This window comes from Pseudopipra pipra, chromosome 1, assembly GCF_036250125.1.
Source record: "Pseudopipra pipra isolate bDixPip1 chromosome 1, bDixPip1.hap1, whole genome shotgun sequence".
NCBI lineage: Eukaryota > Metazoa > Chordata > Aves > Passeriformes > Pipridae > Pseudopipra > Pseudopipra pipra.
This window is the reverse complement of record NC_087549.1, coordinates 97,102,816-97,128,148: the sequence shown is the minus strand read 5'-3', so window position 1 is coordinate 97,128,148 and position 25,333 is coordinate 97,102,816. Positions and strand designations below refer to the sequence as shown.

At 38.0% G+C, this 25,333-nt stretch overlaps 1 protein-coding gene across 5 annotated transcripts in view; it reads right to left on the bottom strand.

Moving 5' to 3' along the window:
* The window catches only part of SLC9A3 (solute carrier family 9 member A3), a 55,494-nt gene extending 34,677 nt beyond the window's left edge, over positions 1-20,817 (bottom strand). For 3 of the 5 annotated variants that reach the window (XR_010433189.1, XM_064666744.1, XM_064666767.1), the window contains exon 1: positions 19,792-20,815. Coding sequence is in view for 4 of the 5 variants with exons in the window: in XM_064666744.1 (XP_064522814.1) it covers positions 19,792-19,981 (190 nt within the window). In the remaining variant the exon portion in view is untranslated. Of the gene's footprint in view, positions 1-19,791 lie in introns of all 5 variants that reach the window. The other 2 variants (XM_064666777.1, XM_064666757.1) reach the window with 2 other exon arrangements.
* Positions 20,818-25,333: the final 4,516 nt, after the last annotated feature.

Below are 25,333 nucleotides of genomic sequence, written 5' to 3'. Positions count from 1 at the left end.
AAAAGTACATTAATACGTTTTAATGAGGAGAGGGAAAGAGTAAAGAAACAAAAATTGTAGCCAGTCCGTGGCATAAGAGGAATAACAGTGCACAGGACAATTTTGTGATCTATAAATTTTAACATTTACCATTTTAACATTTAGCATTTAGAATTCATCCACATAAGTCTAGACACAGTATTAATGAAAAAGTTAAACATATGCCTTCCATCCAGTACATGCTAAACCTGGTTTGAAAGTGGATTGGACTGGCTAGTGGTTAAACTGTTTAAATTCAGGCTGAGCATTGCTTAATTAGAAGCTTTCTACAAAATTAAGAAACAATTGCGTGGTATAAACATTCTGTGATTTTTTTTCAGATGTTTGCTTTGAGATCCACAAAATGGTACTATGGCATTTAACCTATCTGATGAGAAATACCAACCAAATCAGCAATCTATGATTTGTTGGCTGGAACCAGTTTCTTTTGAGCCAAAGAATGAAACATACTTTAAGAAGTAAGCTGGGTTTTATGGCCTTTTAAAAATAGAGTAACTTAGATGAAATTCTTCACTGGAATTTACAGCATTCGGTGAATTCTCTTCCTTTCTAAGGCTGTCTGAGACTGCTTTGCAAGATCTGATTCAACAAAATAAGATTTTTCTGAGTTACTCAATGAAATGACAGAAAGACTGGTTAAATAGCAAGGGAAATAAATTTAAAATTACTAAAGAAAAGATATTGTACAATTCATTCTCAAGTAATGTAATATTTGTAGACAAACAAAGAAAATTTTCTGAAGTAGAGTTTTCACATAATTATTTCCAAATTGTCTCTAATGAAACCTATTTTTAGATAATACTGATTTTTACTTATCAAATGAAACATTTTAATGCCTTAGTTCTAAATTTTTATTGCTTTGTTTCCAGCTGAAATGAACAATTCAAGGTATATTTACCACCTTTAGAAAATACAGCATTACAAAAAATGAAAATCTGAAACTACCTGTTAAAAATGCTGCTAAATTTCAAGATTTATGCAGTCATTTCAGCACTATTTCAAGTGAATAATTACATTTCCATTAACTTTGACAGTGTAAAACCAAGGCCCTGAAAACACGAAATATTTTTTTCAGCTAATATCATTGTTCCAATCTATCACAAAACCTACTGCACATGCACAGTACACAACATGTCATTCAGAAAAATCAGGAATAATGATAGTAATTCTCTGCTGAGGTTTCTTTTCCATGTATCTTTGGATAAAATCCAAGGAGTCGTGAAATAATTTAGAAAATTAAAAGATTCTCAGCTTTATAATTTCCATAGTTTCCATGAAAGCATAGATATGAATTTGCAAACATTTCTAAGCTCCTCCTATCACTGCTAGAGGGAGGTATGTGGTCTTTTGTTATTTTCTGTGTGTGGTCTTTGTATTTTTGTTAGTGGGTCAAATATCCACTGACAGTATGCTATTAGTCTATTTTATGCAGTTGAAGTTATTGTACTAAACTAAGTAAACTAAACTAAGAGTGCTTTAAATTTGAGATCCAAGACTTGATTCTCTGTAACTGCTGAAAACCCTTCCATTGACCAAAGTGAGAACAAAATGCTGCAAATTCCTTTGTGATTCTTCACTTTTCAGATATACAATTAATATTATCTCCAAGGCAGTATAGAATCAGATTTTTGTGACGGCACAACATAGAAACTTCCTTATAGAAGACATGATAAGTTTCACAGAAGAATATTCTGCCCAAAGGGAACTCTTTCTTCTAAACATCTTCCGGCAGTTGGACTCTGACTGGCAAGCATGAAATTTTTCTTATCTTATCAGCATTATAACAGGGGAATTCCATTCAAAAACCGTTTAGCTCTACCCTTTCTGCAGCTTTTTCAGTGGTGTCTTCTGTAGATATATGTTATTATTAAAAAAAAAAAAAAATCCAAGAGCAGACATGGCAAAAAATCTGCTTCATCTTGCTTGTATAATAGCTCAAAGTGTACGTATAGGTCAGTTTGTAACCTAAATTGTATCATCTGTAATCAGCTGTAGCTGGATATTAAAGAAGTTCAAAAGACTCTGGAAAGTCCCAATCCATTCCTATTGTATTAGTTTACCTGATTAAAGAATGGGCACATCCTCTAAAATATAACACCAAGCACGCATTTTCAAGAAGGGATCATTTTGCTTCCACCATCCCTAGAAGGCATGCATGCCTGGCCACTCTCTTGCTCCATAGCTCCATGCTACCACTTTAAGATCAAATTTCTCCAGAAGTTTTGCTGATAAGTGTAATCTCTACTTACTCCAGTTTTCACTAAGGGAAAGTTTTTGATACAATTTCCTGTTTAATGAAGTTTGATGTATTTTTATTTCGCTTATCTTTTGTTATGGCTCCCTTCTCAACAGTCATGCCCACCTACAACTACTAGTCCTCTGATAAACTTCCTGGACTTGCTATCCTTGATTTATTTATACTCTTAGATCTTTCATTTTCTGCTTTATCCTCGTAACTTTTATTATTTTCACGTGACGCACCAGTTTTTCATCTTTGTGCATTGACCTCAGTTGTACTAGATCTCTTTTTAAAGATCTCTTTCATTATTTGACTTCCTAAGTTTTGTACATTACCAAACATCACATTTCTTGCCTGCATAGCCGTAGGCATACCTTTCAACTAATAACAGTTGCTTATGTAGCCTGCACAGAGTATCTAGGAATTTTAATTAGGACCATAAGTACTAGAAGAGGTATTTGGTTGTGTGGCCAGGCCTTCATTATCCCACCACCATTATTTAATGATCCTCATTTCAGAGGATTTTTGCTCCAGCTAAGTCTATGTGAAGGCACACCACCAGCTCTCATCGCAGAGTTAGAGACTTCATTCTGATTTCTAGCCTGAGCTTGTTCACAGCTATTTTATATCCATTTTCCTTTGTGAGAGTGATATCAATTTTCTTAAATAGCTATTTTCCCCTACTATTAATTCCTTCATTTCCTATTATAAAAGCACAGAGAAAAACACACTGTCTGTATTTGCTTGTTTTAAACCAAACCACTTATTTTCAGTCTTCAGTTCTCTATTTCAATCTGAGTTCACTTTTATGGACTCAGAGCCATCAGAAATATAGACTGCATTCTGCATGAGTCATAGAAGCAGGTCCAACAGCATTAATAATTTCCTATCACAATCTATAGTTCAGTTACATCCTGGATTCATAATCACGTGGGTGACTCATAGTCACTGTGTATTCACTTTGTACAGATGTGCACCTCTCTTCTCATTCACAACCTCATGCCAGTTCCTGTCATTGGCCCCTGAGTGAAACTGCCCATGGTATTACTGAATTTCATCCCTTCCCTACTCCTCAAGTTTATATGTTTTTTCTTGTACAATAGCCAGATCTACATGAATACTGGTAATGCCTACAAAAAATGTGTCATCAGAAACCTTCAGTAAGATGCCCCACCTCTTTATGCAGTGGTAAATTAAAAAAAGAGCAAAACCAAAACCCTGCATAAGATCAGTCCAAAAGCTAAATTCTAGTGACTTCCTATGAGTGATAAATAATCTTCTTATGGTTTCATACTTTTATCTCATCCTTACCTTACCCACCTGGAAACTGTTATGCCCTCTATCTTATTAGTGGATGAATTTAGGCCTAAATCAAGGAAAAAAATCTTCTATTGTGTCCTAAGAGGGATTCAGTTGAAGCAAGGATTCAAAGCATTAGGGAAACTGCATTTCTAGTCTGTCCAGGAAGTGTTTGAGCAGACTCGTCATTACTGAAGCTGATCATTATTGCCTATATTTGCCTTTCTAATCTTTATCAACAAAGTGTGCTTGGGGTATTTTTTCCTGGTCAGGAGTCTGCTAGCATATTTTTTAGTCCTTTAGTTTCTGTTCTGTGGACCTTGCAACCTTGTATTCTGCAAGAACTGTGAACTGATGTTACCATTTTGAATTGTTTATATACAAGTGGTAAAAAACCCTTAAGAGTTTTTATGAATTTCTTCTAATTAATATTACTTAGGCAAATTCAAAATTATTTTATGAATCAGTACCTTAGACTTTTACCAAATCTAGCAAAAATTGAAAGATTTATTGAAAAATCTTGGAGTTATTTTATATCTGAAGAAATTCAGAGGTATAATATACATGTATTATGTAACAAGCTATAAAAACCATTTTTGGTATTGGATCTTGGGTACTGTCTTAAAATATACTACATGAACATGACTATTAATACTATTTATATTTAGTCTTGGATGTATTTTTCCTAAGCAAGGTTCAAAAGTCCTTCATGTTTAACTTGTCTAGATGAACTGGTTTGAGTTTGGTTCAATCCAGCTCAAGAAAGCTTGCTTTATTTGTCACATATGTAATGACCATTTACAAAGCATACAGCATTGTAATGAGCTCATTAAGCAGGAGATTTTAGGTCGCTGTTCTTTGGAGGCCAACGATTAACAAAATATGTTAGCAATTAAAAATGCAACCAACATACAGGTCAATGTTCTCAGCTGATAGGTCATAACATAATAAGATAGCCTCAAGTCAAATTCAAAGAAGTGTGTGAGTAAGCAACTATTACCTATATAAGCACTTAGAACATAATGAAGTTAAAAGAGTCAGGTAGAGTTTATCATAATTATGCCAAATAGTTCTTTTTTGAAGGAGTAGTCCCACTGCAGTGCAAGTGTGGTAGCATTTGGCCCTTATGGAACTGAATGGCACTGAAAGAAAAATGGGAACAGTCAAAAATAATATTTCAAAATGAGAGCAAAGTACACATTAGAAACACCTTGAAGTATAGTAGAGGATATAAAACAGGACAGCAAAAGATTCATAAAACTGCTTCACTCTCTATCCAAAGGTATTAAAATTAAGTCTGAAAGACAATCTTCCTGCTCAAGTTAATATTCCTCACAGACTGAACTCAGTTAAGGGTTACTATGAATTTTCTGTGTTTAGGCTGCTGTCAGTGCATGATATTCCATACTGAACACAAATATAAAGGAATACAGTTCAAGATGTTACATACTAGAACTATTCTATATACAAAAGAATAAAACCAGCATATTTCTGTCATTACTTCTTCCAACTGCATGTTAAAGAGTCAGTAATAACTGTAAGTGGACTTAGTGCTTATTTTCTGATCACTAAGGTAGTTATGACAAAAATTATTGTCTGAGGTCTAAAAATCCAGCTGATATTACAGTATAAATTGAAAAAGCATTTAGGGGCATGAAAACAAGGTAGAATTTACTTTCTATTAATGGTGTATGTTGCAGCTGCTCCAGTTTTAAAACTGTCTTCAAAATTCACTGAAATTTACTGACATATAATGAAAGCAATCTTTTTATTTTAAAATACCAAACCTTTTTCCACTAACATGAGTTAAATAAAGAAATGAGTTAACTCATTTCTCACTATGAATTTTAGATTTTTTTTTTCCTTTTAACCTTCATTTTAATATGATAAATCAATTGAAATATAGATCTCCCTATAGGAATATTTTGGCATTTGCTCATACAGATTAAAAACTGCAATGAAATGCAGTACTAGTAATATATGGAAACAGTTGTTCTGGTGCCATGATAAATTGTGTAAGGAATTACCAAAGTCTGAACAGAAAACAGAACCAGTTCTTCTCCCTGATTCATGTCTACCGTACAAAGAAGAAAAAGAAGATGAAGAAGAAATAATTTAGCGAATACCAATATGGTATTCTGAATATGTCCCTATACTACAGGGACTTCCTCTTCTTCCCCTGTACTGCTTCTAGCAAGGTATTGGATTGTTCCTGTTAAGAAGGGCAAGAGGGACATAATTAAAGCCTAGGGTCTAGAAGGAATAGCTATGAAGGCTGCTCCAAGTCATGGAGTAGGAAAGTACTTTTTTTTCAAGCACTGGCAACATTCCTGTCCCCTTCGTTCCACCCTGGCAAGATTTTACTTAGTACAACTGCAATAGCATGGAATTACAGTGGAAGTATTCCTGATTATAGCAGTAAAATAAGTAAGCATGTCAAGCAGCTCTTGCTTAAAACTGAAAAAAACTTAATTTCAGAGAACTAACAAAATATGCCTGGCTAGTTTTCATTGAAAGTAAATACTATCATGCACCTTGAAAAGCTTCAAAGTTTTTCCAGAGTCTTATGTGGGGGGAGAGTTCATGTTGGAGGAGTCTCCATCAACTAAGAGAAGAGTTTCATGATGGATAACAACTCTTGTATGTAATTTCAGAAACTCAAGTATGTTGATAGGACGAGGGGGAGGATGGCCTTAAACTGATATTAGGAAGAAATTCTTTGCTATAAGGGTGGTGAGGTACTGAAACAGGTTGCCGAGAGAGTTTGTGGACTCCCACCTCTGGAGGTGTTCAGGACCAGGCTGGATGGGGTCATGGGTAACTTGGTTTAGTGGAAGATGTGCCTGCCCATGGCAGGGGTGTTGGAAGTAGAGAACAGAAGACATCACATGCTTTGTTACTGAATGCACTCATTCCTGCCCATAAGAAAGTAAATTTGCTCAGAAATCCAGGTACGTGATTTATTTCCCTCAGATTTAAGAAGAGCAAGGTGGACTTAGTTTATATCATCTAACTTTTTCCTGCAAAAGGCTCTGAAATACTGCTATCATTCAATGTGCTTTAACACGGCTTTTGATTTTTGTCCTTACGGCTTCTCTGATTAAGTAATACATTAACTCTCATACCTTCACTATCTCATTTGAGAGGTGAAGTACATGATGGTAACAGCAGGAAGAACCGCAGTTTAATTAGTGTCCTTATACCGCAAAAGGTAGTACATCAAAAATAGCTTCTATGTTTTGAAATGGAGAAGGAAGGTGGTAAGACAGCTCTTTTTTCAGTTATGCATTTGTGTTTTATAGTGCATACTCAGGCAAAATGAGAAAGGTTAGCATGCAAAAGGAAGTTCATGAGGAGATTAGATTTTCCACAGTGAAGAAAGAAAAAGGAGGGGAACAAAACAGGCTAAAGCTGTATTTGAAGTAGCTCACAACTCAAACCTTTTGCTTACTTGACTGCTTATTTCAAGAAAAAAGGGAGGGTAGAAACCAGATACAAATCCCTTCCTAAGTAAAAAACATCCCAGGGGTCACATGCATAAACGAAACACGATTCTGTTCTATGATACATAGGATTCTTTGCTTTGTACAAGTAAGTGTCCTTTATATAGTCAGATCCCTTCCAACATAGTAAAAAGATTTTGCATAGATTCCTAAAAATATCTATGCAAAAAATTAAATGTTGGGAGCAGTAAGAATTCAGTATGAATCAAATGTAACTAAACTATCCACACTAGTGTCTCTTTTTGACTTCTATTACCACGTACATAGGAGTTAGACCTCAATAGAATCATAAAGTGATTTGGCTTGGAAGAGACTTTTAAAGGTCATTTAATCCAATCCTCCTGCAATTAGCAGGGACATTCAACTAGACCAGATTGCTCAGAGCCCCATCCTACGAGACCTTGAATGTTTCCAGGGACTGGGCATCTAACCACCTCCCTGGGCAACCTGTTCCAGTGTTTCACCATCCTCACCATAAAAAAATTCTTCCTTATATGTAGTCTGAATCTTTTAGCTTAGAACCGTTACGCCTTGTCCTATCACAGCAAGCCCTGCTAAAAAGTCTGTTCCCATCTTTCTTAAAGGCACCCTTTAAGTAGTGAAAGGCTGCAATGAGGTCTCCCCAGAGCCTTCTCTTCTCCAGCTGAACAACCCCAACGCTCTCAGCCTGTCTGCATAGGGGGGGTGCTCCAGCCCTCTGATCATCTTCATGGCCCTCCTCTGGACCCAACCTAACAGACTGATGTCTTTTCTGTGCTGGGGATCCTAGACCTTGATGCAGTACTCCAGGCGGAGTCTCACCAGAGCAGAGGGAGAGGATCACCCTCTGGCCACGCTTCTTTTGGTGCACCCCAGGACATGATTGGCTTTCTGGGCCATGAATGCACATTGATGAGTCATGTCCAATAAAAGGAGTTCAATTATTTACACATAGATAAATCATAAATGAGAGAAAGCCTATAACTGAATAAAAATTTTGTATGTGGATTTAATTCTGAAGGGATTAGTGTAGCATCTTCATGTACATGTAAATGCTAGGGAAAGTTCTGGAAAAAGAGTGCTGGAATGGAAAAGCGTCAATCTGAGAAAAAGACCTAGATGAAGTGATACTGCTTCATACCAACTGTAAAATAAAAAATGTTAGTGGATTAAGTCCTTCTTTTGTTCTGAACTATAAAGTATTATGAAAAGCCAAACTTCACAATTTTCTACTAATATTGTTTTTTCCAATAATCTCTTGAAATTGTGCACCTGAATATGCTGTTAGATCTGACAGGAAGGCAAAAAAAGATGAACAAATGTCAAGACAGAAGGCAATTTTCAGCTTAATTTTCCTTAAATTTATGGATTTTCCATTTTCTGCCACGTTCACTAAAATTTAAGTAAGCGTGTGATATACAGGATATATTTTAGAATTTTCATTTCTGTTATGAGTGTTTAGTTTTTCAGCAGCTGAACCTGCTTGATGATTTATCTACATTTCTATCATATCCTTAACTGATAAGCAGTTCCCAAAGTATGGGGCTCTTTACCAAGCCAGGTACGGATACTGTGTGTTGTGGTTTTGGAATGGTATTCCCCAATTTAGTGTTCCCACTGAAACACTCCAAGGCACACACGACTCCATCAGTCCCCCTTCATTCCCCCTTCCGTGGGCTGGAGAGGAAAACTGGAGGCACAAAAGGTGAAGATTATAGGTTGAGATAAGAGCAATTTACTGAAAGCAGCAATAAAATAAGACAATGAACAGCAACAATACTACTGAAAGAGAATACAAGAAGAAAGGTGAATGATTCAAATGTTATTGCTCACTCCCCACAGAAAACCCTTGACAACACCCAACTGCTCCCTCTGCAACCCTACGACCCAGAATGGGAGCCCTTCCACCATCCTGGAAAATGATGTGAGGTGGTATAGGACAACCTCCGGGTCCTAGCTATGCCCCCTCCTGGCTACCGCAAAAATTAACCCTGTCCTGGCCAGAACCAGGACACTGTGTTTTAGGTACTACAGAACAAACCCAACTCTTGGCTTCAGTACTTCTTCACTTGCCTACAATCAGAAAAAAATTATCAGATGAGGGCATATAGACAAGATATACTGACTTTCAACACATTAGGACCCTCCATTATGTGATAAACAACATGTGTTACACCAGGCACCAAGAGGAAAATACAGCTATAATACCCTTCATCCTTACATTTGCGTAGGTCTTTCCTGACATAAGTACTTCCGTACCCACATAGGAGCTGAATTTCCACTTACAGTGGCAGGTTTATCTTGGACTACTTTTAACCTTTACTCATAAATCACAATAAACAGAAGGAAACTTCATACTTCCTCCTGGTGTTTTTACATCCTCATACTTTCAAACACCAAACAGCATGATTCAAGTGAACATGCCTTAAAAATTATGGGTTTTAGTAAGGTCAAACATGTTTTATTCCTTAAGAAAGACTGAAAAATTAAGATGCTTTATTAAGTGCTCAAAAGTAATAGATTTTCCTAAAGAAAAAGCTTTGGCTTTTCACTTAATTACCATTTTCTTCAGTACAAGTATTCAAGACATGAAAACAAGATGTACTTCTGTTTAGTGAAAAGCTAGAGAACATAAGGTTTCGAATAAGATTAGTATATTATATATCAATGAATTGCTGCTCCCCTTAACTCCATGAAAAATGTGACAGTCCATTTTTTTCAGACTCGTGTGAAGTGTAATAACCTCATCCTCAGAGCAGAGGATCAAATTAACTTGAGCAAGGAAGGAGTGAAGGTGAATTACAAAATGTTTATTTTTCACTGACTTCAATGCCGTATCTATCTCACTGTGAAATAATAAAATAGTGTAGTTTCTGAATCTGCTATGTTCTTTATTTCTAATAAATTTTTTTTTTTCAGTTGGTTGGTTTGGTGTTTTTTTGTTTTTTTTTTTTTGCTTTAGGGTTCTTTTCTTAGAAGAACAAGGGCAGTCTTCCTGAGAGAAATCCCATTAGAAATAGAGAAACTGAAATAGGATTTCAAAGTGCCAGTGCTGCAAGTGAAAGACCCAGAAGTAATACCTGCACAGTACAGAGGAGAACTACAGAGCTGTGTTTTCTGGCATACAGTTGTGTGCAGATGAGAGATTTGTAGGAAACACTGTACACTACAACCAACTCCAGGTTTACACATCTTCCTGCTGACTCATTTAGCTTCTGTTTAAGCTTGGTACTACCAGTTAATAGATCTCACTGCACGTTTCTATCAAGTAGTACTATTCACTAGAATATCAGTTCATCCTGGAAAAAGCTTTGGCTAAAATAAGAGATGAAACTTATACTGTATCAGATAAGGAAAGAGAGAAGAGTGGATGACATAGGAGTGGAAGCCATTTGGAACAGGAAATTGAAGCCATTCTCACCAGAAAGCACCCAGGTTACAGGATAGATAAACCTTATACTGGTACCCTGTCATTCCTTTCTTTAATTCATGATGGCATGACCATTGTGGCCACTATATGGCCACCATGTATTCTTCTCTCTTCTGGTAGTGTGCAATTTTGCACCAGTTAATCAAAGTATACCTACTGCATCAAAACGGCATGCAGATGTGTTCCTTACTTCAACCATGTAGGATGTGGATAAAGGTCCATCCACGTGTGAACACTGCTAATTTAAAGACTAGGATCTACAGAACTAATTGATAGAGCAACTAAATCTGGAAACCATTACCAGGCACATGAAGGACAAGAAATTCCTCAGGAGTAGTCAGCATGGCTTCATGAAGCCGTCTGATAAAAGTCTACAATGAACTGATGCACCTGGAAGATGAGAGGAGAGAATCGACTAGTGTCTCCTGAGCCATCAATAAGGTAAAGCCTTTGGCACAGTCTTCCGCAAAAGCCTCGCAGCCCCTCGAGGTGGTGTTGTAGGGGCTGGATGGGCAGACAGTGAGGTGGATTGAAAACTGGCTGAATGTCTGGGCCTTGAGGGTGGTGATCAGTGGTGCAAAGTATAGTTGGAGGCTGTTAACTAGTGGTGTACCCAAGGGGTCTGTACTGGGTCCAGTCCTCTTTAACATCTTCATTAATTATCTGAATGATGGGGAAGAGCGTACCCTCAGCAAGTTTTCTGATGACACAGATTTCGGAGGAGTGGCTGATAGGCCAGAAGGTCAGGCCACCATCCAGAGGGACTCAACAGGCTGGAGAAATTTGCTGACAGGAACCTTGTAAAGTTTGGCAAGGAGAAATGCAAAGTCCTGCACCTGATGAGCAACAACTCCATACACCAGTATATGCAGAGGGCCATCCAGCTGGACAGCAGCTTGGCAGAGGGTATGAGCGTGACCAAACACTGGACAGGTTGCCCAGAAGCATTGTGGAGTTTCCTTCCTTGGAGATAATCAAATGCTGTCTGGACATGATCCTGGGCAACCAGCTGTAAGTCACCCTAGATGACCTGGGGCATTGAACCAGATGTTGTGCCTTCCAACCTCAACCAGTCTGTGAGTCTGTTATTCCATGATTTCTGTGAAATCTATAGGAGTTCCACCATCCAATAAAATATCAAGCTGACGTCTGTGTTAAAGGACACAATGCATGTAGTCCTGTGTTCTTTTTCCCTATCCATCAGCTTCAGAGACAAATTACATCACATGAGCAGTGCATCACTGACTTCAGCTTTAAACACAGACTAACCCAATTTAAAAGATCGCTTTTCCCCAGTTCACTACTGTCCCAAAGTCATCCCCAGAATGTCTATGCTGCCAAGGCCTGAAAATCTTCCTCCAAATATTCAGCAGTTCTGATATTCCACTGGAGTAGGAAGATTGTAACACCTCCATACTACAACTATATTTAATTTTATATGTGGTCACATAACAACTATACCTCCAGTACAATTGTTAGTATATCAGTATTAACATTAGCATAACATAATATTAACAAAAAGCCATATTATACCAATCTGTGTCACCTATCCCTGGAATGCTACTGTACCATCAAAACAGTGTAATAATATTTATTTTAATAAAGGAGTTAGAATATTTTAACTATGAGTTTTGTGTTTAACAAGTTTCTCCATCAGTTTACAATCTGTTCGCACCTGGGAGATTTTCATTATGAAATCTTACTTGTTCAAGACCTTTGCAGGTTTCTGAAGATTTAATATTTCCCCAAAGCCCAGCTTATGGAAGTGAATGAATCCATAAAGTTTTCCCTTTCTACTTTTTTTTCATCTGTAAAAAACTGTATTTGGAGAAAATAAAAATCATAACCACATGTTTTTGAAAATCAGTATACAATCTACAATGAGATTTTCTTTCCTGGTGTGTGATTACTGCTATTTTAACATTCAGCTTTGACAAAACGCCAAGGCATTTTTTTTCTTTCAATAGACAAATGCAGAACCTCTCTCCTATGCGCATATTAGTGAATCCAGAACTAGTGCTTCTATTTTCAGTTATTGGAAGGAAAAAACTCTCCAGATCCATCTACTTAAAAACTCTGGTTTTGTGCAGGCCTTTCAGAATACCTTCCAGTTTTCTTGTTCCATGAATGAACATTAAATATTCGCACCTTAATTAAAAGTGTTTCCACTTGATGTCTTGCATTCCAACTCAGTCAGCTCTTCCTTGTCAGCCTGTAGTTTCAGTATTTATGACTTTACAGTGCTTTACATAGCAGCCAATGGGGTATCAAGTCACTCCTTTCATAGGGGTGAATACTCTGCAAACTGCTTTACAAAAAGCAATCAAAATATTAACCACAGCCAATCTGCCATGCTCCGTGGTTTTCCAGGACTCTTTTCATGGTCTCTAGTTTTAAATGGTTGCCACTTGTTAGCAAATTGAAGAACAATTAGAGCCTCTAGTTCTTTGGGACATTAGTTTAACTGCACTGCTACAGAGAGATGAGAAAACAGAGACATTTTCCTGAAAGGAAACGGAATATTCGGATAAGAAATATTCTTCTATAACTTTGGACTCAACACTTCCTCTTGGAATAGAGCAAGACATAAGAAAGATACAGAAGAACTCAGCAATCCATTACCCCTTTACTTCAGAGCAATTAAAACTCTGGTAAACAGGGGGAAAAGAAGTCTTGTATTTGAATTCAAAACACTTCTTAAAGCAAACTGGTGGTGAAACTCACTGATTTTTTTATTGGCTTCTGGTTATATGAGTTAAACAAAGTAATAATTCAGGATTTACATTGCAGCTTCCCTGCTGCATCTCTGACTCAAAAAGGCCCACAAAAACAAAGAGAGACCTTTTTGCTTGAAGAACCTGTGTACACCTGAAAGGATATACTGCTTGTCCTTATTTCTTGCAGGACTGTGGTCTGCTGCGTTACTACATGGGAGATTTACAGTCACTTCGGGGGTCTGTAGATCACTTTTAGTAATAAGTGGCTTTAGCTCTTAAGACAGTAAATCAATGGTTTCAAAAATCCCAAGATTACAGTATTAAAAGGATTCCATTGTTCTGCAGAGAACGCCGAGCACTTTGCACACAGGTGCCTGAAAGTAATTGATGGCAGAGATCCTTTCTTAGGTATGCATGCCTGAACTGTATTCAACTCAGGGCCATTCTCAAAATGCCATTGTTTTCTTATGTAATTCACACAAGTTGCCATTGTACATTTGCTATTAGTCAGGGGATGTAATCTGAATCTTGTCAAATTATACTATCCTGATATCTTCTTCCCTGCTCTAAATAATTAAGACTTGAGACTTGCAGGACTTGGAGGGGGAGGGGGAAGAAGAGAGATGTGTGTTTCAGAGAGATAGGAAGTAGAGGAAAAAGGATGAGTAAGGTACAAGAGTAAAATGGAAATAAGGCGTGGGAATGGCCATGCACTTACAGTTCTTAAACTCAATAAAAATATGGCTTACACAGTTGTTCCTAGCATTGGAAATGCAAAGCTATTATTCTATGTTGGAAATGTTCTTTTCAGCTGCCTAAGATATATAAAATGTTGGATACAAAAGATAATTCCTTAGAAGGCAGAGATTTTACAGTACTTAACATTCCTAGATCACAGGTATTCTAAACAAACTTTGCAAAAGGACATACAGCATTTTCCAATATATCACATATATATCACAGATATATAACACAGTTGCCAGCACAAATTTATTGCGTTTCTATGTATATCCCGGAAGGAAATGCATATGCCTCCACTAGAAGTGTGTTAACCTGTTCCAGCTTCTACTGACTTCACAATAAAGGTAAAAGATGTTCCCTTATCTTGTTCAGAACAGGGGAAGGTAGCCAATTCAGACTTCCTAAGTCACAATGCAAAGCCTTTTTTCATATTATCACTTGCTAATGAAAGCAGCTTTTAACAAGCACTACAATCAGGGAAAGGCTGGTAGTTTAAACTTTAAAGGGTCTGATAGTATCCACACCTGTTTACCGTTTTAATTTCTGACTCCATTTTCAGTTAAATACAACCAATAAAGTTCTGCTAAGCATCCTTTAACATTTCTTCCTAAAGATGTTATTTACTGAAGAATTGGCAACAGAAGAGCAATTCTCACATTTTGTTTCATTAAAACAATACCCTAAATCATTTTCGCTTTGTAACTGACACTTATCAGCAGCCTAGAATGCCAGGAGGAGAAACTTTTGAGTCAAATGGGCTTTTGTTTTGACAGTTTGCTTTGGAGGGAGGGTTATTGATTTCTTCAAGAAAATATTGCCCCAGGAGTCGAAATTAGATGGGTGGTTAGACCTGCATTTCACAATTCCTTTCCTAGCCCATCCCTAACATGCTTAAAATTCTCCACAGCAATTGTTTGTGTTCACAAAATACTCTAAACAGATCCTTTCTCAGGGTACTTTGAGACAATGTGAGGGAGCCTAGGCATGCAGAAACTAGTGTGTTTGTAGGGATCCATATCTCTAAGTTTAGAGATGCATTGTGCTTTGCAGATCATGTCCTCCTGGAGTCTCAAGAGCTGATGGACTCAACCAGTCCATCTGACACAGTATCTTCACCAGCCTTCTCCTAAATGTTTGTTCATTGTTATTGAATCACTTGTTCCCCCTCCTCCAAAGCATTGTGGCATTCCTGAAGACGGATTTACCCGCTGTCCTGGATTCACATTTCGCTCCCACTTTTAAATTTCTAATATAAAAGCCTTTAGAATATACATACAAATACACAGAAATTATAAAAAAGCTTTTGTGGCATTCTTAGATGCAGCATAAACTATACCAACAAAAACAGCTGGCAGGACATTTGCCTCAAATAGTGAAAAGGCTTTGTACCCTTCTTCATTCCTGTTCACAGTCACTCACTCTCCCACCATTTCTTCTAGTTGTTTATCTGCACATATAGAGCAAATCCAGGGAGTTAGACAGACAGACAGACCGTTTTGTAAGTTTATTATTATTATTATTATTATTACTACTATTTTGGGACTAATCACTCTCTTCAACTACCTGAAGGGAGGTTATAGCCAGGCGGGGGTTGGTCTCTTCTCCCAGGCAACCAACAATAGGACAAGGGGACATGGGCTCAAGCTCTGCCAGGGGAGGTTTAGGTTAGATGTTAGGAAGAAATTCTTTACAGAGAGGGTTATCAGGCATTGGAACGGCCTACCCAGAGAGGTGGTGGATTCACCATCCCTGAAGATTTTTAAAAAGAGATTGGACGTGGCCCTTAGTGCCATGATATAGTAATTGGAGTTGGATCGGGGGTTGGACTTGATGATCTTGGAGGTCTTTTCCAACCCAATCTATTCTATGATTCTATGATTAATTGCTTATCCTTCTGAAAAAATGTCATAAAAATGTTATAGTACACAAAGGGATTTGAACTACAAGAAGGAATTTAGGAATTTTCCAAGTTCCCCAACATAACCTCCATTGAAAATATAAATACAATCTTTCTCTGTTACCTAGGATTTTGAACAAGTAGAGAAGCATGCACTGGATAACCCCCAAGTAGAAAGCATTCTTCTTTCTCCTTTTTCTTTTCTTTTTGCAATTGAGAGATATCCTCAGAAAAGAAAAAAAATTGTCTACAATATTTAGTGTTTAAACTATTTCTTCTCTTACCTAATTTTAGCTCCTGGATTCATTATTCCTTTCCTTCTTCCACTTGTTTCCACAGCTGTTTTCTGATTTCCTGCCTACTTCTGGCTTTTTCTGTAGCAGATTTTTCTGCCAAGACACTCTTTGTATCTTCTACAGGTCTGTTATTAAAAGATTATTTTCAAGATATGTTCCATGAAAGATATATAAAGAAAGAGGAGAGCACATGACAAAGTGAATTTAGAAAGCATATGCAAGTTTGGTCAGTGTACACATCTTTCGTCTTAGAACTGTACTCTGTACGCATGTTGGTTAAAAATGGTACACCCTCTACCTGCATAGTTTTGGTAGGAAATGCCCTAGTCTATAGTGATAAATGCATGTTTGGGTTTTTTTCAGTGGTATTTCTTATTTCACCTGGAAAGCTGAGGTATCAGGAAGTGGACACATAAAGTCCACTAGGAGGGTTCTCAGTTGTACCTCATGTACCTTCTTCACATAGATAAGATGTTTTTCTGGCTTAGATTTACACCTGTGAGTAGTTTATTGGCCCTATCCCATGTGGATACACATCTATAGTGATAAGAAAGCCTACCAAAAGAGGAAATAAAGACCATCAGCCAAAATGGAACATTGTGAACCTTATGAAAGTTCCACTTGAAGTGGAAGAATGATGAGTTGGAACATTTCAAATGAAGAGGGTCAAATCAAATCAATTATAATATGTAAAACAGTACACCAAGATGCGTCAGCAGTTTCATAGGAGATACAAATTAATTTATTTCCTATTATGCATGAAAGCCAAGTGTATGAAGACTCTTCTTCCACACTTTCATTTGTAGCAATACTTAGACTTGACCAAAAACTAAACTAAAGTAAACTATAATAGCAGCTTCCTTTCCACAGGGCCCAAAACACTAGGCCACTTCTTCATGTATTTGGGATGCTTATGAGGTTTCACACACAATAGTTTATGTTGCAGAATACCTTGTCAGCACTAATTTGCATTCTGAATGTACACAACATAAACATCAAACCTCAGAAAATCTGTAAGAATCTCCTAATAAATACAGCCCCAAGCCATATGACACCATGAACTGAAACCTTTTAAAAAAAACTTCCACACAAATGAAAAAAACAAAACTAAAAAACCCGAACAAACAAACAAAACAAACACAGAACGCCTAAGGCTATTCTAATGCAAGAGAAGGCAAAGTATTCTTGTATACATTTATCCCCAGTCACCAACTGCAATTCCCAGAACACTCTCTGCTGACCCAGTTGCCTATCATCCACTAGTAAAACAGCTCTCTCAATCTCTGTAGCCGTGGAAAAGTGAGCTTGAGTATATAAGATCAGCTCCTCCCCTGCTGAAAAACCCAGAGCAAAAACAGCATTTTGACAGCACTACCTTTGCCCTCCTTCAGGTAGTAAAGCAAGAGACTGAAGGGCAGCTGTTCTGTATTTTCTTTCTCTGTTCTTTTCTGTCTCCTTTTCAGATATGTAAATCTTCTCTGAACAACCAGAGGATTCTTGCCACTCAAAATCTTCTGATACATTTCTGACCTACTTTCCAGAACCCTTGACACACCAAGGCAGATAGAAAGGTGACAAGCTGTGTTTTTTCTGTTCCCTTTCTCATTGACTTTTATGAACACCTTCAGGCTTTCTCCATTAATAAGCTGTTGAAAGCGAATGTACATTCCTGCTTGTCTATGTGTTATTTGTGACTGGTGGGGAAAGCAGGAGCATTCATAGGCTCTCAGGGGAATACAGCAGTTGTCCATCGCTTCTTCAGAGAAAATGTCCAGAGTAGTACAGAATCGCAAACACAAATGTGAAGAGAGAAAGGAACAAAGCTTGAGAGTGTCGGGGAAGAAAAGTGATGGAGTTGTTGATAGGTACTATCTACTAGTAAGTGACATGCTCTGTGCATCTCTAAAAGAAGTACAAAGAACTTTAAAACAGAATCAGTACCATTCAGATCCTGACAATTAGTGCTTTATTAAGAGTTTATATTGAGGACTTCATGGTAAAATGGTTCATCTTAATCACAATGAATCTCAATCCAGGCCATTGTAATATAAATAGAGTACAATCTAACTGTTCTGTTAGCTTCATTGGGTTTCAGAGACACACTGATATAGCTGTGCAGTACTAATATTACTCTGTACAACTGTGGCACATGTACAGAGCAGCAAAGGCTAAATAACACAAAACCGCCTTAATAACTATACTTATTTAGAAAAGTATCACAAAAAGAAGGTTCAAATGAATAGCCTGTTTATTAGTTTAGTCTGCACAATTTTATAGCGACTCAGTGTTGTCAGTTTTTTCCTGTGTGTGGTTTCCCCAGCTTTCTAATTGCTATAACCCATCAATAAAAGTCAATTAAAACAAAACTGGTCCTTATGTAATCTAGGTGCTGCAGCAACCATCTGAACACAAACTATTTGCATGGTTTAGATAAAGGTTCAGATAAAGGTATTTAGTTATATATCTATGGTTAATCAAGTGAAACCCAAGATGCAAATATTGCTGAAAAGTGCTGTACGGTATCACTTTTACATAACTTAATCCTCATTTTTAAAATGTTTTATTTGGATTTGGAAGCAGCATTTTCCACGCAAGTCTTACTGTGCTTGTCTTTTGTGCTGGATAGAATATACCTGAGTATACCTTTTTACATCTTTCATTCGCTGTGACATGTAAAATCTGTAGAATGTGATTCTGGTACATCAAATTAGTACTAAGAGTACAAGTTCAGAAAAAATATTAATAGGATTTTCAGCTGACTTTCTGAGTTGAAACTGATTATAGAGAAGATTTCTTGAAAATGGAAATGACCTCTACAGTGTTAGCCAAACTGGAAGTCTTTTTACCTTTTCAACTTTCTAGGTAAAAGGTCTGAAAACAATAGCATATATGAAATAAAATACATTCCAATTGAAGGATGACTCTTCTAGTTCAGCAAAGAGCATTATTGATATAAAATTGCTTTCAGAAGAGTCACGAAGTTCAGGACACAAGAGTTAGAGCATTAATAAAAATTCATTTAAACTATACTGAAGTTAGGCTAAGTCCTTGTTTTTCATTGATTCTAATTTCTTGCAGAAAATTCTGTGTGCTCGAAAGCTTGTATTTTTTCAGCGACATCAAATGGTCTGATAATACATATTACCTTTATAAACCATGCTCTTTCACTAATTCAGCAATGCACTTCAAAGCTGAGAATGCTACGTTCATACGTGTAGTTTATAGTGTTTATTTTTGATTTTACTAGCTGATAGAGCTAACGATCATAATCAGGAGAATGGCACACCGTAAAGTGGAACAGGTATTGTGTAAGCTAAAAGGCTCGATTTCTGTTTCACTTTTGCAAAAAGTTTTCCCGGGAGCAACAGGAATGAAAGGTCTCAAGGAATTGCAAGGGTTTACAAGGAGACAGATGCAGAAGACACAGTCTGGCCGGTGAAAATGAACTAGGTAACACCTTGAGGCAGGTGAAAATCACCCTACTAAGCACTGTGTAAGGCTGTATTATGAAATCAGGACAGAGTACAGTAAACCCCCTGAAAACGGGTCAGTGGACTTATGACAAGCTTTCCTCATTTACGTTGGGTGCAAGAAGGGGAAGGGGGAAGGGAAAGGAAGAGGACATGTATTAATATGTAACTCCGGACTTACCGATTTTGGCCAAGCTGGCCACAAGTATCCAGAGTGCAATGATATAAGGCTCCTTGACGTGATCCCATTTGAAAGAGACGATGGCAAAGCTTTGGTTGCTATTTTTAGCGCTTTCCGAGCTTCTCTGTCCCAGCGCCACTGGGAGAGCCATCAGCCCCAAGAGGAGCCCCACTCCAGATATCTGCCTCATCTCCAAGCCACACAACAAAATCCTGCTTCCCCTTCCCGGAGAAATCCCGCCTCTTCGGAGGTCCTTGGGGGCGAGGTCCTTGTCCCTTCGCAGAGACGCGCCCGACGGCTCAAGGCGGCGGGACAGCGGCGCGCGCGGCCGGCGTCGGGAGGCTCCAGTCCCGTCCCGTCCCGCACCGGCTGCCCCGGCGGGCTCAGGTATCTCCTTGTGCGGGGTGACCAAGGGCGGGTCAGGGGCTCCGCGCACAGGCAGATGCTTCGAGCTGGGATCCCGCTGCTTGCCCGCACCTGCCTTTATCAGGCTGTTCCCAGACGGCCGGAGGCGGAGCCTCCCGCCGCTCCCGCAGAGGCTGCTGTGCGGGGACGGCGATGCCCTGACTGACAGAGCACCCGGCGGGATCGGTGGAGAGCTGTGCGAGGGTGGCGGCGGGATCGGGGCTGTGCCCGCCGTCCCAGCGCGGCGCTGGGCAGGGCGGGAGCGGACAGGAGCTGCCCGGAGCTGCTGGCGCTCGGAGCCAAAGCTGAGGCGCTCCCGCCACCTTGTCCTATGGGAGCCCGGGGTCCGCGCCTACTCCGCAGCCGGGTGCACAGGACATCCACAGATCTCCGTTCGGGCGCTTTGGATGAGCGGGCAATGGGTCAGACTCCCTTCCTCAATCCCACTCTCCCGGCAGGTTGTCACAGATGAAATGCACTCTTTGCCGCTTCTCAGTCTTGAGTCCTCTCCTGAGCCTCATCTAGCTCACCGAGGGTACAGCAGCAGGTTTCTCAAACCAGCTTTTCTTTCTGTCCACCAGAGAGCATCTCTTCCCACGGTGCTCCGGGAAAGGACACCAGCAGGCAAGGTTTGGCTTTCCACTTAGGTCTGCATGGAGCTGCTTGTTGAGATGTGCTATATTAAAAACACTATCTGGCTTCTTCTCCTTTTTGTCTTTTTTTTTTTTTTCCGAATGATTACACCGTGAGACCTTTTAGAAGGTTCTCACTTTCCCTCTAAAACCTGTTTTCTTGCTGATAGCGTTTGTTTGATACCATGCATGATCCATGTTATGTGCTGTAGGCAGATGGACCCATAATAATCGTTACTCTGTGGTAAAAAGGCAGCAAACCATTGTGTTCCCAGTGGGCAGATCTGAGGGTACCCTTCCACAGACCGCAGAAGCAGCTCCTCTCCTCTACTGTGTGCTCCAAAACAAGCCAGCTGGCCTCACGTGCAGTCTACTGCTTCTGTGACTTTCTGTGGAAAAACACTACCTTTTTTTTTTAACTTAAATGACGGTTGATTCTATCAGGAGGTCAAAAATGAACAGGATAAAGCTTTCATTTAAAGTGATTGAAAGACTGAGAAATTATTTTGATTATTTCAGTCACTTGGGAGAAAAGCTAAATAGTTTTTCATAGTCTAAGTGACCTGTGCAGACACTCTATAAATCAATTAACTGATTAATTAAAACTATAAATTTCCATGAAATGTTGATATTATTACCTCAAAGCAAGTGTGGGCCTCAAATTGGACTGGATCTCTTTTCAAATAATGAAACATCTTGGGTTGTTTATTTCCACTTCTACATTACTTATGGGAAAGGAAATTATGCAGGAATTTTTTGAAGTAGGAACCAATCTGAAGATGGAATTGGCAACTCTTTTTAGGAAGCATGACAGACAACAAAATACCTTCATTACCTTCAGTAAATGTGGCAGACAAAGACCTGAAAAATACTTCAGTGTCTAACAACTTAAATCCTATCTACATTTTTTTTATCTTTTCCAGAGCATGACTTGGGCACTCAAATGTCTTTTAGATTTGCTCTTAAGTTTTATAAACATTCTACAGATGGCTTTAGCCAATGTGAGAGTAACATTTTTGTGCATTGCCATCAGAGAGAGAAAACTACAGCTGGAAGTAAGTAGCAGCTGATCATCTGTGTAACCTTTTGCTGAGCCCTGTCGATAGTAGTAGTTGTTATTATCAATTCTGTTTGCTGATATTAAGAGAACCATGAACCATGAACAGCGACAAGCTGTCGGCACTGTTTTTATTATCACAACTTATTCCAAGTACCATCACATCACAATCAAACATTTCAGCTTGAGATGATAAGACAGCACCACACCTGCCAGTGTCCTATCTTATATTCATGTTTCTTCCTAAATCTAGTTCCACAAAATGATAACTGGGTTGGAAATAAATCTTTCTGTTGAAAGTGCTGAAGCTAACCATAATGTTTAGACAAATATATCATAGATCAAGAATACTTGCCGAAGAGCTACAAAAATGAGAAAGCCTTCTCTAGTGGATCTTTTCTACAGATAAGCAAAGGCTTACACTTCCCATGGAAGAGCTGCAGCTGAGATCACGCCTCCGATTGCCCTTAGGCGGGGTTCTACCCATGACAATAGGAACCAGAGTTACAGGACAATTCAGAGTTTGCTGGTGGAGATAGACCACTACTAGGAAAAAAAAAAAAAGGTGGTAGGTACCGCATAAGCACAGAAAAGCTGTTAATATGTCCCTGAGTTGAAAGTATAACGCCCATCAATCTACCTCAAAGAGATGTTGTGGGAATTTTAGCATTTCTAAAGATTTTTTTTTTAAGGTCTTGGTCTAAACTGCTACAAAATATAATTTTGCTTGTCACAAAATCTTCCAAAACAAGGTTTACAACACTGTTAAAATGCCAACACACTATTTTTGCTTAACAACAACAAGTTAATAGTTCAAAGTGTACCTGTGACTGCTTATGGAATTTTTTTAAGTCGGCTTGGTATCAAATGACTATAGATATCAGGGAATTCTTGTGCAATTCATTATTATTTCAGTAGGACACAGAGAGGACAGAGGTAGGAACTGACAATCATGAATCTGCTGTAGGTACATCAGAACATGCTAAACCAAGAGTTTACTGAGCACACACAAACTTGTACAAAATATGTAGTTGTACAAGAAGACATTTGCATTTATGTATTTATTAATAGATTCCATTTTCTTGTGTGTTCTTTATGGAATCCCTTATGTAGTCTCCCATGACCTCATCCTGTATCAGTAATGAAAAGCACTAACTTGAGTATTATGTTTGCAATAAAGATATCATATCATACAACAGCTGTTATTTCCCGACTTTCAGAAAGACTGCACAAGGAAGATTTCTACCTACTATAAGTGTTATATTAGTATTATACATACCCTTCAGGTAATCTGTGTCCTGTGATGATTTCTTTTGGGAATTTTTTTCAGAGCTGAGGTAAAAGACAATTTCAGTTAAAACAACTCCTAAAAAAATAAAAGAAATCCTTAAAATTATATCAGTTTCCTCTAGAAAGCACACACAGTATTTCAGTTGTGTTAATTTAGAGGTAGAAGTTACAATTAACTTTCAATATTAGCATTTGAAACAAATCTGTTTAAGGTGAAATGAAATTAAGAAGCACAACCCTGTCAAACTGAAAATTTTCATAAAGGAAAATAAATAAATCTAAACAGAAAAGATTTGGCAAGTGAACTTTGAAAAATCTCCTGATGCAATATAAACCATCATAAATCATTTGTTGTCATTCCTGTCTTTCTACAAGGAAATGTACACTTTTTATGTTAATATCTATTAAATGCATAAGCAGGTTAAGATTTGAAGGGAATATAGTTCCAGTGTATATTTTTATGCCATAATGCCAACCGTATACATAGTATAAATAGAACAGTATAAATAAAACAGTAATTTTTGTGAATAGCATTGTACCAGTATAACTATGATTTGGTGAAAATTAATGTGGTTTATATGCAGATGAATGCAGAACTATATGAATTTATAATGAATTAATTTGATTCAGTAGCTGGCATTTTGCCAACCACTCTCCAAGTGAAATTAGTGCAGCTGTGCAATTTTAAACTGCAAGGACTTGTACAAATAACTGCTGGACTAAGAGATGTTACAGAGCACTATTTTACAGTATTACTAATATGAGCCTTGGAAATCACATTAAGAAGCAATGTATTAATTCATCCCTCACACATTACTACCAGTTTAAGTGAACAAAATGAAGGCTAGGGTAAGGATGAATTAATCAAAGAGGTAGGTGAAAATGGTTTTGGCTGAGGAGTGGTAGAGGAAATTAGCTGGATTTTTCACGGCTCATTTCAAGACAAGACTGAATTTAAAGAGAGTAAGTGCAGCGGATTTTTACCAGAGCCCTCATTTTCAGTCAATTTTTTTGAAATTGGCAGACATTTCAGGCAGTTTGTGATACTTTTCTTGTTTGTTGTTGTTGTTGCTATTACTGCTTTTAATGAACCCCCACACTTATATTACATTACAATCTAATCTAGTAGGAGTGGGGTGGTACTAAACACAAACACTGACACCACCTATGACCCCCATTAAGAAAAGCCCTCTCTATAAGGGACTATATGTCTGTGTGAGCTGGCAGTTTAATGAGAAGGGAAAAAGGAATGGGACAGGGAGATAAGTTGTTACATAGCACCAGACACCTGATACTTTTTATCATTTATGTTCAGAGAAAAAACCAAAACCTTTTATAAAATGACAGGTGTATTAAAAGTACTCTTTCAGTTCCAGTTTCAATGAAAATTCTTCTGTTGTGTATTAGGACTCTTCTGGGCATCTTCCACACTTCCCTCTTGTACTCTTCTCATTCCCATGTTTTTGGTATCCCATTCTTGCTTCTCTGTTCTCTGTATTTCTGCCCTCCTTTCTTTTCATGCATGTCTTCTGTCAACACTCACCAAAAATCCCAAATAATGAGACCTAAGGAACACTCAAAATTTAATTTGTGTGTGATGTTTCACCCTAATACTTATGGTCCCATGATGACACTCTCTCTATCCCTTCAAATTCAGCTTTGTCATTTTTCACTACACATCCTTCTTCCAGGTACTTACATTAGCCTGACCAACACAAATGCTTATACCAGACTCAAGACACAAGTGACTCCTGGTTTTCCTAGTCATAAGGGAGAGTGTATTTGCTGATAATAAAAAATCAATTGTCATTTTGCTCTGTGCTAAAAAAACCTGGGGGAAGACTGACAGAGACCACAACCACAGATTTCAGAGATTCAGAGGATAAAAAAAAAAAGAAAGTAAAGTTGCATCTTGGAATTGTTTCTGTGTACAGGTATTCAGTTTTCTGTAGCTTAACCTGAGAAGAAAACCAAAACAGAGGAATTTCTCAGGTAAAAAGCAAATGACTCCTAAATAACAAAGGCAGCTAAGTAGAATAATTTCAGTTGCTGGCATGATAATTTTACACTTATTTTTTAAATTTCTATCTAGGCTCAGATGCTTCTTGATCCTAATTTTTGGCTGACCCATGGAGTGGGAATCTTTCCTTTTCCTAAA